This window comes from Phyllostomus discolor, chromosome 12, assembly GCF_004126475.2.
Source record: "Phyllostomus discolor isolate MPI-MPIP mPhyDis1 chromosome 12, mPhyDis1.pri.v3, whole genome shotgun sequence".
Taxonomy (NCBI): Eukaryota; Metazoa; Chordata; class Mammalia; order Chiroptera; family Phyllostomidae; genus Phyllostomus; species Phyllostomus discolor.
Window position 1 is genome coordinate 35,547,571 of NC_040914.2, and position 12,681 is coordinate 35,560,251.

Genomic DNA, 12,681 nt, shown 5'->3' on the forward strand with positions numbered 1-12,681 from the left:
GCCTCCTCCTTCGTTGGAGCAAGCAACTTGTGAGAATTTAAGTTCAGGACATTTATGTTAAGTTCCCTAGAAATTAATCTTGTTATTAATTAGGAATTGCAAGGAGTTTTTTTTTTTTAATTCATTCAGTTGAGGGTAATTCTCGAGTCCCTCCTATGCTCCGGGCAGAGCTAGACGCTGTGGTGGGTCCCGAGGCTGATGTTTGGGTGTTTAAGCTCACAGACTACGAGCCCAGGAGGCAAGTACAGACCCATGTCAGACTGCAAAGTAAACAGTAATATCTGCAGAGTTTGGAGAAGATCTGGGGAGCAGGGGGTTTGGAGAGTGCTCCAAGCCACCCAAGGTTGGCAGACTGGATCTCCCACCAGCAATGGGCCACCTGGGGGGTGGGATCTCAGCGCTGGGAGTGAACCCAGAGCTGCAGTCTCTGGCTTAGTGAGCTCCGGGGAGGCTTTGCTGCTCCCACAGTGACTTCCGATTTGTAGGTTTCTAGTTCGGAGTTAGTTTCGACGTGGCAGGTGCGGAAGAGAGAAAACCCATCCACGTGCCCAGCAAGCCCAGAACAGTGGCTCCCTAGACCCTTGGCACCTTGGGTTCCCGCATACGTGAACAGGATTCACGATCACACTTGCCATAAAACCTGGACCATGCCGCCGAGCGCATCACCAAGCGGGGCCTGTGGGAAGTGTCTGTCGGCATTTGAATCGTGGAAGCGGGTGTTAGGAAAACACCGCCTTCCCCCAAGGAGTGGTATTTCCCTTCCTGTTGGAGGACAGGAAGAAAACGGACAGTCTCGCACATTTACCTTGGAGAAAAGATGGTCCCCAATGTCAGGAAACTCAGAAGCGAATTCTAAGGCAGAATGGACAGGGCTGGGCTGCAGGGGCTGGAACCCTAGGCGGCTGGGCTCGTGGTCTTGAGCAAGGGATTCACAGATTTCTTCGTGCCTCCACTTGCTCCTCTGTAGGTGTGGGTGACGACGGTCACGACTCCTGGGTCCCGGGGAGGGACGGTCAGCCGTGTGGACAGCATGTCGTAAGCACCCTGCGTGCTTGACTTGGGTACGACCCATGGAGACTCTTATCACCAGAGCGGCCATGTCGACTTTCTCTGTTTGCTGTATTTGTATTTCATTTTCTTTGTTTTTAAATGTCTCCTTCTATCTAGTTTGATTTTGATCTATGTATTTTGGGAGTAAGTCACCTGACATCTTTCATACTAAGAAGTAACCCAAGTTGGTGCTGAGCATCTATCTGTCCTCGTGCCGAATGAATGAATGTGTGCGTGAGTGACTGAATGAAGTGAATACATGATGTAGGAGGGACATAATTAAAATGTGAATGGGAGGTGATGTGCCACCCAGAGGCTGGGTGGATGGGGCAAAATCGTGACAGACGGCTTCAGTGTGGGCTAGAGCTCAAAATGGCAATAAGAACGATCAAATTAAAGAGCTGCCTTCCTCTTCACGTTTGAATGCTGAGAGCACATGCTTTCCACGTCGGCCTTTGCGGAGGGTGGAGGGGTTCCCGCCAGCACCTCTTCAGGCCCTCCCTGGGCAGCCGTGGGAATCCGGGCGTTCTGGCGTGGGCCCTGATGAACGGCAGCAGCTGTTTCTCCAAGTGAGAACCTGCCGGGAACCAGTTTACCTGCAGAGACTACACGGAGGGTTACTCACACCTCTACCGATGGCCCTTTTCTAAAGGACACCCATGTATCTTGGCATGGGCGTGTGTGTCTTGTAATCGTTGTCTGATTATCTTTCTTTTTTCCTAAATAATGCTTCTGTGCCTGTGAACATTTGTGAGTTTTTATTGATGACTCTCAGGATGGTGGCTGGAGTGCCAGCCCCCGGGGGACTGTCCCGTCTGTGTCCCCCACTTCTGCTTCCCTGGTCCCAGTTACCAGCAGAGGGTGTGGCCCTTGCAGAAGGTCGTGCTGGTTCTGTGTCATGAGCTGGAGGCACTTTCTGACCCTCCTCCCTGACCCCCACCACTGCGCCCAGGCGTCCTTCCCTCCGCTGACTGTGTGCTGCTGCTCTCCACGTTTCCTTGAAGGGATACAGTTTCTCTCCCGTGATGCTCAGTTGCCCCTGCCTCCTCTGCTGTGAGGGTGGGTGGGTGTGAGCCCTCTGGACGTTGAGCCTCCCAAACGCTCTCACTTCCGCCTCGTCAGTGGCACGTCCAGGGAGTGAGCTCAGGCCCCCCCGGGATGGTGGCCGTCCCGCCACCTGCTGGCCCGTGGAGACGGACCGCTCTTGGGGGTGCTCGGTGGAGGACGGTGCTCTGTATGGCTTTGGCCATCACAGTGCCGAGGACGGCACTCACGTCCTCTTTGTTTTCCAGAGAAGAAGAAGCCGCGGAAGGGCAGGCCCTCTCGGGACTGGCGAGAGCGGAGGAACGCCATCCGGCTCACCAACGAGCACACGGTGGAGACGCTGGTGGTGGCCGACGCCGATATGGTGCAGTACCACGGGGCCGAGGCCGCCCAGAGGTTCATCCTCACTGTCATGAACATGGTGAGTGCGCAGGCGGGGTCTTGACCCCGGCGGGCTCTGTGTCCTCTGGGCTGAGTGCTCCGGCCGCGGTGCTCTCTTCTCCTAGGGGAAGAGCAGGGTTTCGGGGGCGGGGAGGCGCACACGGCCTTGTCACCCCTGGGCAGCGAGGACAGCACAGAGCTGACCGGTGTCCCCGTGGCAGAGGGCCTGCCCGCTGACCCGCCACAGTGAGGTGGTTTCCGGCCTGGGTCCACTCAGCAAGTGGGCCCTGCTGTCCCCGCTTTCCAGAAGCTTCCCAAGACCCTTGCTGTGCACTCGACCCCTCCTGTGGTCTCCAACCCTGAGTGTGCCCTGTCCCTGCTGCATGGGGTCCAGACCAGGAGGAGGAGGCAAGGTCCAACCTGAACGTAAAACAGGGCTTGCCGCGTGCAGTGAGCGAGGAGGCCCGGCAGGAGGCGGGGAAGCTCACACGAGTGGAGTCATGCCGTGTTTGTCCTCCAGTGGCTGGGTGTGTCCCTGAGCGCCATGTCCTCAAGGTTCGTCCGTGTCGTAGCGTGTGTCAGGCCACAACATGGGTGTGTCCTTCCTTTTTTGGGTCGTGTGCGCTTCCACGGTGTGTACAGCCACATCTTGTTTTTCCGTTTGTCCATTGGTGAATGCTGGGTTGCTTTCACGTCTTGGCTGCTGTGAGTGATGAGGCTGGGAGCCGGGATGAATGGCTACCTGCCTGCGTCCCTGCCTTGATTTTCTTCTAGGCATGTCCCCAGAAGGGGAATTGCTTTTGGTTTCTTTTAATGGTGCTTGGCCCTGGTTTCTGAGAAGGGTGTAGTGCCATTGGCACTGACATCCAGGCTACCACCTCCCTCCCCACCCTCTCCCTTGGGTCTCCGTGGGCAGAGGCCAGCTCGCCCGTGTATGCTGCTGTGACCCCCAAGCCTAACCCCAGAGGAGCCCCTATCCCCAAATCAAGCCAGGGGACTTGTAGGGCCTTGGGGAGTGACAGCGTGTCCCAGGCTGGGAGAATCTGGTATCGGGTGTTTGCTCCCAGTTTTCATAGCATCTCATCATTGTGACGTGTGTGGTCAGTGCCGGTTGGTGGCTGATGGCCCGAGCTTGCGAGGAGGGGAAGAAGGGGACGTCTGGGGTGAACTGGGCCTTCCAGATGGCAAGCTGGTGATTTCCTGTCACTCCTCTGCATGCCTGGAGGATTTCATCGTTTGCACTTTACAGAGAAGGGACGTAGGCTTTGGGACAGGGCCAGGGCCAGGGTACAGAGCCCATGTGGTCAGGGCAGGGTGACAGCCCACACCCCGGGCTGAGGGCCCCAGCCCACCTTGTTCAAGGTGACAGGCATGTCTGGCCTGGACAACCACAGGAGCTGCCTTGCTGGCCTCCTCCATATGATTTCTGTTTCCCGAACCCTTGCTGTGGGATGGCCAGCAAGAGGTTCCTTCAACAGAATGTCGACTTTGTCACCTAGCATAGTTAAGTCCCTGCCCCTTGCTGCACCCCCCGTGGCTTCCCCCATGGCTGATGAGGAATCCTTCCTTTCGTGTATTCCTCTGGGGCCACGGGACGGGGTCTGCCTGCTTCTCCTGGACGCTGCCCCCTCTCCCACCACAGGACCGACTCCTGCTGGTTGAGCTGCCCTTCCCCAGGCAGCTCTCGGGGTCATGGTCTGCCCAAGAACACTCTTCGTCCCACTCTCCCTAGAGCGCGCTGCTTGCTGACCCCTCTGGGAAGCCTAGCCTGTTGTCTTTATCAGGGCAGCCTGCTTTTTGCTTGCTCGTCCTGCTCTTAATTTATAATTCCATATCTGTTTGCTTTGTAGACACCAGCTTATAGCAGAACTTGATAGGCTATTGAATTTTAAGCTGGTGTAAGTTCAAATGAGAGTGTAATAACTTTAGGATGTTAAATGTGATCCCCATAGTAACCACCAAGAAAATAGCTGTATAATATACACAAAAGGAAATGGGAAGGGAATGAAAAAGTTTCACTGTTAAAAAATCAACTAAATACAAAAACGTCAGTAATGCAGGAATGAGGGACAAAAAACCCCCAAAAAACAACAATCCCAAACCAAAACCCTACAGAGTACATAGAAAACAAGTAGCAAAATACAGAATTAAGTTCCTTCCTATCAGTAATTGCCTTAAATGCAAGTGGATTAAACTGTCCAATCAAAAGACAGATGGGCAGAACGGATTACAAACCAACACACACACATACCACCCAAGGATATGCTGTCTTCAAGAGACTCACTTCAGATCCAAAGACACAAATGACTTGGAAACAAAAGGATGGAAAAGTATATCCCATGTAAATAGTAATTTCATGACAGAGCAGGAGCTATGCTGACATCAAACAAAATAGGCTTTAATCCAAAAAAAGTATGAGACAAAGAAGAATATTGTCTATTACTAAAATATAGCAAGAGATGTAATAGTTGTAAGTATTTACACACCCAATAACAGACCATCAGAATCTAGGAGGCAAACGTTTATGGAGCTGAAGGGACATATGTACAGTCCCTATAATAATAGAGATTTAAACTTCCAACTTGCAGTGGTGGGCAGGACAACTAGACGGAAGACGAACAAGGGGAGATGGGGCTTGAACAACACTGTAAAACAGCTCCTGTAGATCTAACATATATGGAGCACTCCACCCCGTGACAACAAAAGCTTCCTCATTTTCGAGTGGACATGGTAGCAGGATATACCATGTTAGGCCGCAGATTGATTTTCAGCAGATTTCAAAGATACCCAAAGTATCTTCTCTGACCACGGTGGGATTAAGTGAGACATCAGTAACAAAGACACTGGAAAATTCACCAATCTGTGGAAATTAAACAGCTCACTCTTAAACAACCAATGGGTCAAGGGATAAATCATAGGGGATTTATCAAATGGGAAAATACATAATGATGAATAAAAATGAAAACACAACGTATAGAAACTGATAGGACACAGCAGAAGTGGTGCTCAGAGGGATACGTACAGCTCATAAATGCTTACGTTAAAAAAGAAGGAATATTTCAAATCAACAGCCTAACTCTACAACGTAAGGAACTAGAACAAACTGAACTCAAAGCTAGCCAAAGGAAGGGCAGAAAGATTACCGCAGAGATCCATAAAGAGTAGAAAAAATAATAGCAAAATCCCGACAACATTTTTCTTTGCAGAAACAGAGAAATCCATCCTAGAATTTTCATGGCATCTCAAACTACATACCCTGCGTAGCCAAGAAAACTCTGGAGAAAGAACACAATTGGAGGACTCACACTTCCTGATTTCAAAATTCACAACAAAGCTGTAGTGACCAAAACAGTGTGGTACTGGCATTGAGACAAACATACAGACCGATGGAACAGAACAGAGATCCCAGAAATAAACCCTGACATGGCCCGGTCAAGTGAGTTTCAGCAAGGGTGCCAAGACCACTCAGCGGGGAAGTGACCGCCTTTGCAACAAATGGCGCCGGAAAATCTGAATATCCGCCTGCAAAAAAAAAAAAAATGAAGTTGGACCCTTGCCTAACACCATATACAAAAATTAACTCAAAATAGATCAAAGACCTGAGTATACGAGCTAAAACCATAAAACTCTGAGAAGAAAAAATAGGGTCCCCTTCATGACATCAGATTTGGCAGTGATTTCTTGGATATGACACAAACAACAAAAATAGAAATAGACAAATTTACAATTCTAAAACTGCAAATTCTAAAACTTTTGTGCATAAAAGGCCACAACCAGCAGAGTAAAAAGGGAGAGAAATACTTGCAAATTACATACCTGATAATATCCAGAAGATTCACAGGACTCCTAAAACTCAACCCAAAATAACCCCAATTTCCAAATGGATTTGAGTAGGCACTTCCCTAAAAAAGATATACAAAAGGCCAATAATGTTTAATGTTATGAATCACTGGGGAAATGCAAATCCAAACCACAGTGTGATTATCACACTCATTAGGATGCTGGTGTTTAAAAAAAAAAAAACTAACCAGTGTTGGGGAAGATTTGCAGGTTTTATAAACAACTACCAAGATCCAGGGGAGTGCAAGTGACTGAGGCATTCAGGGGTCCCCCATCCATCAAGGAGCCACCCCCCGGGGGTCCACCTGGCATTTGAGAGGCGGTGCCTGCTGGGTGATGGGGAGGGAGGGGGTTGGGCGAGAGGTGCCCCGCCACCCCACAGGCTGGTGCATGGGGAGTGTGCTTCCCAGCACGTGTAGCTGTTGAAGCAGGGCATGCTGATTTGTGTTTTAAAAGACCCCTCTGCCTGGCCCTTATCCAGGGAAGTGGAGTCCTGCTCTGGGCTCCGGGTCCCCAGCAAACCACTCACCTGCCCAGGTACACGGAGAAAGGGTGCCGTGGCCCCGGCTTTCCGTGATTTTCCAAACGTCCTGCCGTGGCTGTTTCCATACATTACTTGATTTTCCTTTGGTTGGGGGTGGGGGTGACACGGGAGCAAGGGTATTTTAAAGGACCAATTGTGGACGGGGACAGGTGGTGCTGACACCGCAGGCCCGGGCCTGGACAGCCCAGTTGGAAAATGGGGCCCCTTCACAGAGCTTGGGTTGTTTCTAGCTTCCTTAACAACCAGGGTGGAGTGAAACGCTGAGACGTTCCAGGCGAGTCCTGTGTGGAGGGAGCATGACATCAGTTTCACTCAATTACCATGCGGAACAGACAGGCAGCCTCTCTGGTGACCAGAGAAAACGGTGCAGTGTTGCAGCAGCCTCCCTGGGAAGCCGCCGGGGGGCTCGTTAAATGCAGGTGGCCGGGCCCACCCCCAGGGTCTCTGGTCGGATGGGCCTGGCAAGGGCTCCAGAACGTGCATTTCTAAATACGCAGGCGGTGTTGGGGCTGCTGCCCCAGGGACCCCACCGAGAGGCACTGTGTGGGGGTCCGAATGGGCGCCCCGTGTGACTCCAGAGTGCATTTGCAGTGCCTGTCTGCCCCTGGGGAGGCCCTGAGTCACGCAGGTAGGGGGCGCTCTTGTGAAAACCCTTCTTGGCATGGAACAGCCTCTCCCCAGGTGGCCCTGTCCACTGCTCCTTCTCTGCTCCTTGTCTGCCCCTCCCTGACCATGTCCCCACGTTGCCCAGCCAGGAGAGCCGCGGCGTGCCGCTGGCAGTGGGTCTCCCCAGCTCGGCCCCCGGGCTGCCAAGGAAATGTGACAGCTGCAGCCAGGGCTCTGAACACCTGCCAGGGCGCAGCCAGAGCTGGACGCCGGAGACAGAATTTCCAGACGATTGGCCGCACTGCTCCCTGCCCAACCAGGTGTCTCCCTCAGCATCAGATGGCCGCTGCCTCCCAGACTTCTCCTGAGCGTGAATTTCCATGGGAAAAATAAAGAGCTGGGGAGACTTAGCTACATGGCTTTGAGGCCTGCGGCTTTGTGTGTTGTGGCTGTGGTCCGATTTTCGTCTGGCTGACCCGGCCGGGCACCGGGCTGCCAGGGAGGTCCCGCACACCGTCTGCCCTGCGCGCTGTGGGAGCTTGGTCCAGCTCGCGTCGGGGGAGGCGGCCCTTGAGCTGTGGCTAGGCTCCCGTACCTGCTCTCCCGGATGTATCCACCTGGCCTGCTCATCAAGGGGAATGCCACGCTACACACTGTACACATGCTACTTAGAGCATGCTCCTCCCCCAGTCAATGAAAACATTTTAATTTGGTAAAACACACCTGAAATGTACTTAGTCATTTTTAAGTGTAAAGTTCCGTGTTGTTCAGTGTGCAACCAGCCCATCTTGCAAACGATGCTCCAACCATTACACAGCAGCTCCCGTCTCTCCTCCCTGCCGGCCCTTGGAGCCTGAAGCTTTTTCTTCTCATTCATCACACTTTTTGTTTGTTTGTTTTTTATTCTCAGTGCATTTGCTCCAGGGAAGCTATTGAGCCTTTCGGGGCGGGGGCGTTACAGAGAATACAGAACTGTTACCGGCCCAGCGTGCAAAAAAAAAAAAACAAAAAAAAACAAATAAAAAACAAAAACCAACAACAGACATTTCGACAAGGGGAGTTTGTTCCTATAGTTCGCCCTTCCTGGGACCTGCGTCGTTCTGTGTAGGTTCTTCATTCGTCTTTCCTGCGGCGGGTCAGAATGCCACGGAGAACTGATTTCCTATGCGCTTTCTCCAAGTCTGCCGTGTTCTTCCGAGTCTCTGGCCTGGTCCACGTTCCAGGCAGCGGTCGGAGGGCATCAGAACCACGCGCAACTCAGATTTCCTCCCTCCTGACTGCAGGGTTTCGTTCTCCCTCATTTTCATGTTTTGAATTGAGGTTTTCCAGTCTGGGCCCAATCCTCATGCTGAATATTTCTGCAAAAATTTGAATTTCAGCCATTGGGTGGTTCTCAAAATATCAAAACAAGGGAAAAGTGATATGTGGTTTCCCCCCTCCCCCCTTCTTCACCCAGGTTTGGGGATAGGTGATTAAGACATGACTTCAGAATTGGCCCAGTATAAAAAAATGACTGCTATTTTGTTGCGGAGGAAAGGAAATCGGGGGCAGAGAAAAGTGAAAACAGAATAGCTGGATGTGTTCTGTTTTTCCTTGTGGGAAAGAGTCTTAAATTACACAGTTTTGTGGGGTTTTTTTTTTTTACTTTAATAATAGTTTCAGAGAGTAGAATCAAGCGGTGACACAGCTCATTCCTCTGTCACCCAGATGCTCAGTTGCTGCGGGTGCCCACTCTTGACATGTGTGCGCTAGACGCTGCGTCCAGCGTCACTCGGCCTGAGTGAACCGTGGCCACCCTGGCTGCGGCAGTCATCATTTTGTGTCGCTGCCATGTGCTGATGACCACAGCACTGACTGGAAGACATTTTAATGCCCCTTCTGGAATGTTCTCCCGCTAGGTTATGCCTACCAGAAAAAAAAAAAAGTAGAATATTCAAAACAAAGTGAAATAAGTCAGAGAAAAACAATAAGGTATGACATCACTTATACGTGAAATCTAAAACAACTGAATTCATAGATACAGAGACCAGACTGGCAGTTCCCAGGGGTGGGGGTGAGGGGTGGGCAAAATGGGGGAAAGGGTATCATTTAAAACACAATTCCAAACTTCCAGCCGTAACATCAGTAAGACCTGGGAACGTAACACACAGCATGGTGACTATAGTTAATGATATTGTCACAGGTATTTGAAAGTCACAGAGTAGATCTTAAAAGCTCTCATCGCCAGGAAAAAGAATTATAATTATGTGAGGGGATGCGTGATGGCTAAACTTGCTGCGGTAAACATTTCACACTCTCCATTTAGCAAGTCATCCCGTTGTACACTTAGAACTTAGTGTTTTAAGTCCATCATATCTCATAAAACTCAAAAGAAAATCCCCACAGAACGTAATGAAACAAGTCAATGTATTTATGAGGTCCTCAGTCCTGTTCCCGCTCCACCGTCATCATTTCCCCCACCATCTCCCCACCCCCCACCTCCAGCTTTCTGCATATGATGGAAAAGGAACTCAGGAGGGACATAATGGCCTGGGGACCCTCAAATTCAATGGGCTTTTTTTCTAACCATGTCAGTTATTTGAGATTTTTCTCTCTCTCCTCCCTTTGAAACACTTTCCTTGGGCTTCTTGCTATTGAAGTCCTTTTAACAAAGTTACACCAACAAAAAGTGCAAAATTAAGAGGCACAACTCTTTTTCTGTTACTCCGACTTCATCCCAGTGACGACCTTCGGTCAGCGTGAGGACGTCAGGGAATGTGGTCTTTGTGGCTGGACAAGCCTGGATTTGAACCGGGGTCGTCACTGACTGGCTGTGGGTCTTGAGCGGGTGCTTCATCTCGATGAGCCGTGGTGGAAATCCCAGTTGTGGTGGGTTGTGCCAAGGGTTACAGGTGATTCAGGCTGGCACCTGGCAGACAGCCACGGGCACGTGAAGGTCCCTTTCAACCTCCCTCACGAAAGCCAGGGTCATCTAACATCCATTTCTTTTCTTTTTTCCTTTTTTTCCCAAAGTAACCTGTTCTGTACATTATTTTTAACCAGCTGATTTCTGGCTTAGCTTTGTGTGTATATGTCTGAATGTAAACTTGTGTGATTCCAGAGTTTTCTATCAAAAGCATGTTTCTTTGGGGGCACTCATATTTATGGGAGATTTTGGTCTCAGACAGCATTTTTAATAAGACCTGGATTCTATTTTTCACAGATATGTGTTTTTTGCTCCAATAAGACTTCACCTGTGAACACTGAAATTTGAATGTCCTATAATCAGACTTTTAGATTTTTTTGTACTGGAGGAACACAGCTATTTTTTAAACACTAAGTTTTAATTAATATAATTTTGAATGAAGTAGAATTTATATTTTATGGTTTATTTATAAAAATGAACTCATATTTATTCATTTATATTTTGTTTTAGACTTATAGAAAAATTGAACAGCGAGGTCTTATACAGTTTCACCTACTATTAACATCTTACATTAGTTATCTTTATTATTACTAATTGATCAGTATTGATATGTTATTAACTAAAGTCCATGGTTTTTTTTTTCAGATTCCCATAGTTTTTTACCTAACATCTCTTCTCTGTTCCAGGAATCCCAATTAGGATACCACTGTATTTTAAAAACATTTTTATATTGACATTCGTATTTCTTTTCTTCTCTCTTGATAGGTTTACAACATGTTTCAGCACCACAGCCTCGGAATTAAAGTCAACATTCAAGTCACCAAGCTTGTCCTGCTGCGTCAGCGTCCTGTAAGTCCCCACTGGTGCCCCGCACACGGAAAGTGCAACCGGTCTTGAACTTCCCAGTTGCCATTGGCAGCTTAGGAGGAGTCCGGGGATTGTCTGTCTTACCCGCCCTCCCTGGCTTTGCAGATGGCATCAGTGTCCCGTGGACCAGGGACCAGGCTGTCCAGTGGCAGGAGGGCAGGTTGCATCACTGGAAGCTTAGGGTGCGGGCAGTCTGCTTGGAATCCGCAGGGAACCCCGAGCAGCGGGCCTGTGGGCCCCCCTTCTTGGCCCGGCACGTCTCACGCATGCAGAGCAGAATGGCAGTGAGGTCTCCGGAACTGCGGCTTCCCTTCTGGAGCTGCACCTGGGCTCCAGCGTGCATGTGGGTTCCCTGTAGCATTGTTTCCTGGTCTTTTGATGTGGTGCATTCCCCTGTGACAGTGCTGCCGGTAGAGTCAAGCAAGGAACTTGACAATGAAGGACTGGGTGCATTATGTTCAGTCTGCCAAAAAGAAGAAGACTTTTCTTTGATAACATAGTCTCCACGGGAACTTACCAGGAGGCCCGTGGCGGCCTCGGTCTGGGCGTCTGCCCACCCGAGTTAGGTTTGTCTTTGGGGAAGCGCGTCATGGAATGGTGACCCAGTGAGCAGCCGTCCCCCACTCTGAACCGCAGTCTGAGCGTAAAGTCTGCCGTCCCCCGGCCTCTGCTTCTCTCAATGCCCCCCAATTTCTTTTAGGCCAAGCTGTCCATCGGCCACCACGGGGAGCGGTCCCTGGAGAGCTTCTGTCACTGGCAGAACGAGGAATACGGAGGCGCGAGATACCTGGGCAACAACCAGGTACCTGGAGGGAAGGACGACACGCCCCCCGTGGACGCCGCTGTGTTTGTGACCAGGTAAAGTGGGCCCGTGACAGCGCAGGTGGGGAAAGCCGTTCCCCATTGGACAGGACAGAGGGCAGGTTGCCAGGGACCCAGGCTTGGAGATCGCACCTGGGCGAGCCTCGGTTTCCCCGTCAGTGCGAAGGGGAGAGAAATGATGGTACCTGCCTCTGAGACGTGAGGACTCCATGAGCGTGGGAGGTCCTTTTCCGAGCAAGGGCACGGTGAGTGTTAGCCAGTGTCGTTGCGGCCATCACCCATTTAAAAGGACTGTAATCTCAGAGTGTTGAGCCTTCCAGGAAAACCCAGCATTCGTAGTAGCTAAAACGTGTGAGCCGCCCAAGTGCCCACCCGTGGGTGAGCGGATAAACAAAACGTGGTCCCGCGTACGGGGGAACGTCCCTCTGCATCCAGAAGGAGGGGGACGCTGGCAGGGGCTGCACCGTGGACGGACGTGGAGGACCTGGTGCCTGTGAAGGCGGCCAGTCCCAACAGGACGAATCACGTGTGATGCCACCTCTGTGAGACACCTAGTGTCTTCACACCCACAGAGACAGGAAGCACGGTGGTGGTGGCCAGGGGCTGGGGACTGGGGACCAGG

General features: G+C 50.8%; 1 protein-coding gene across 2 annotated transcripts in view; it reads left to right on the top strand.

Moving 5' to 3' along the window:
* The window catches only part of ADAMTS17 (ADAM metallopeptidase with thrombospondin type 1 motif 17), a 188,851-nt gene that overhangs the window by 39,479 nt on the left and 136,691 nt on the right, over positions 1–12,681 (top strand). For both annotated transcript variants that reach the window (XM_036012953.1, XM_028502431.2), the window contains exons 4-6: positions 2,343–2,515; positions 11,136–11,219; positions 11,938–12,095. In XM_036012953.1, coding sequence (XP_035868846.1) covers positions 2,343–2,515; positions 11,136–11,219; positions 11,938–12,095 — 415 coding nt within the window. The remainder of the gene's footprint in view (positions 1–2,342; positions 2,516–11,135; positions 11,220–11,937; positions 12,096–12,681) is intronic.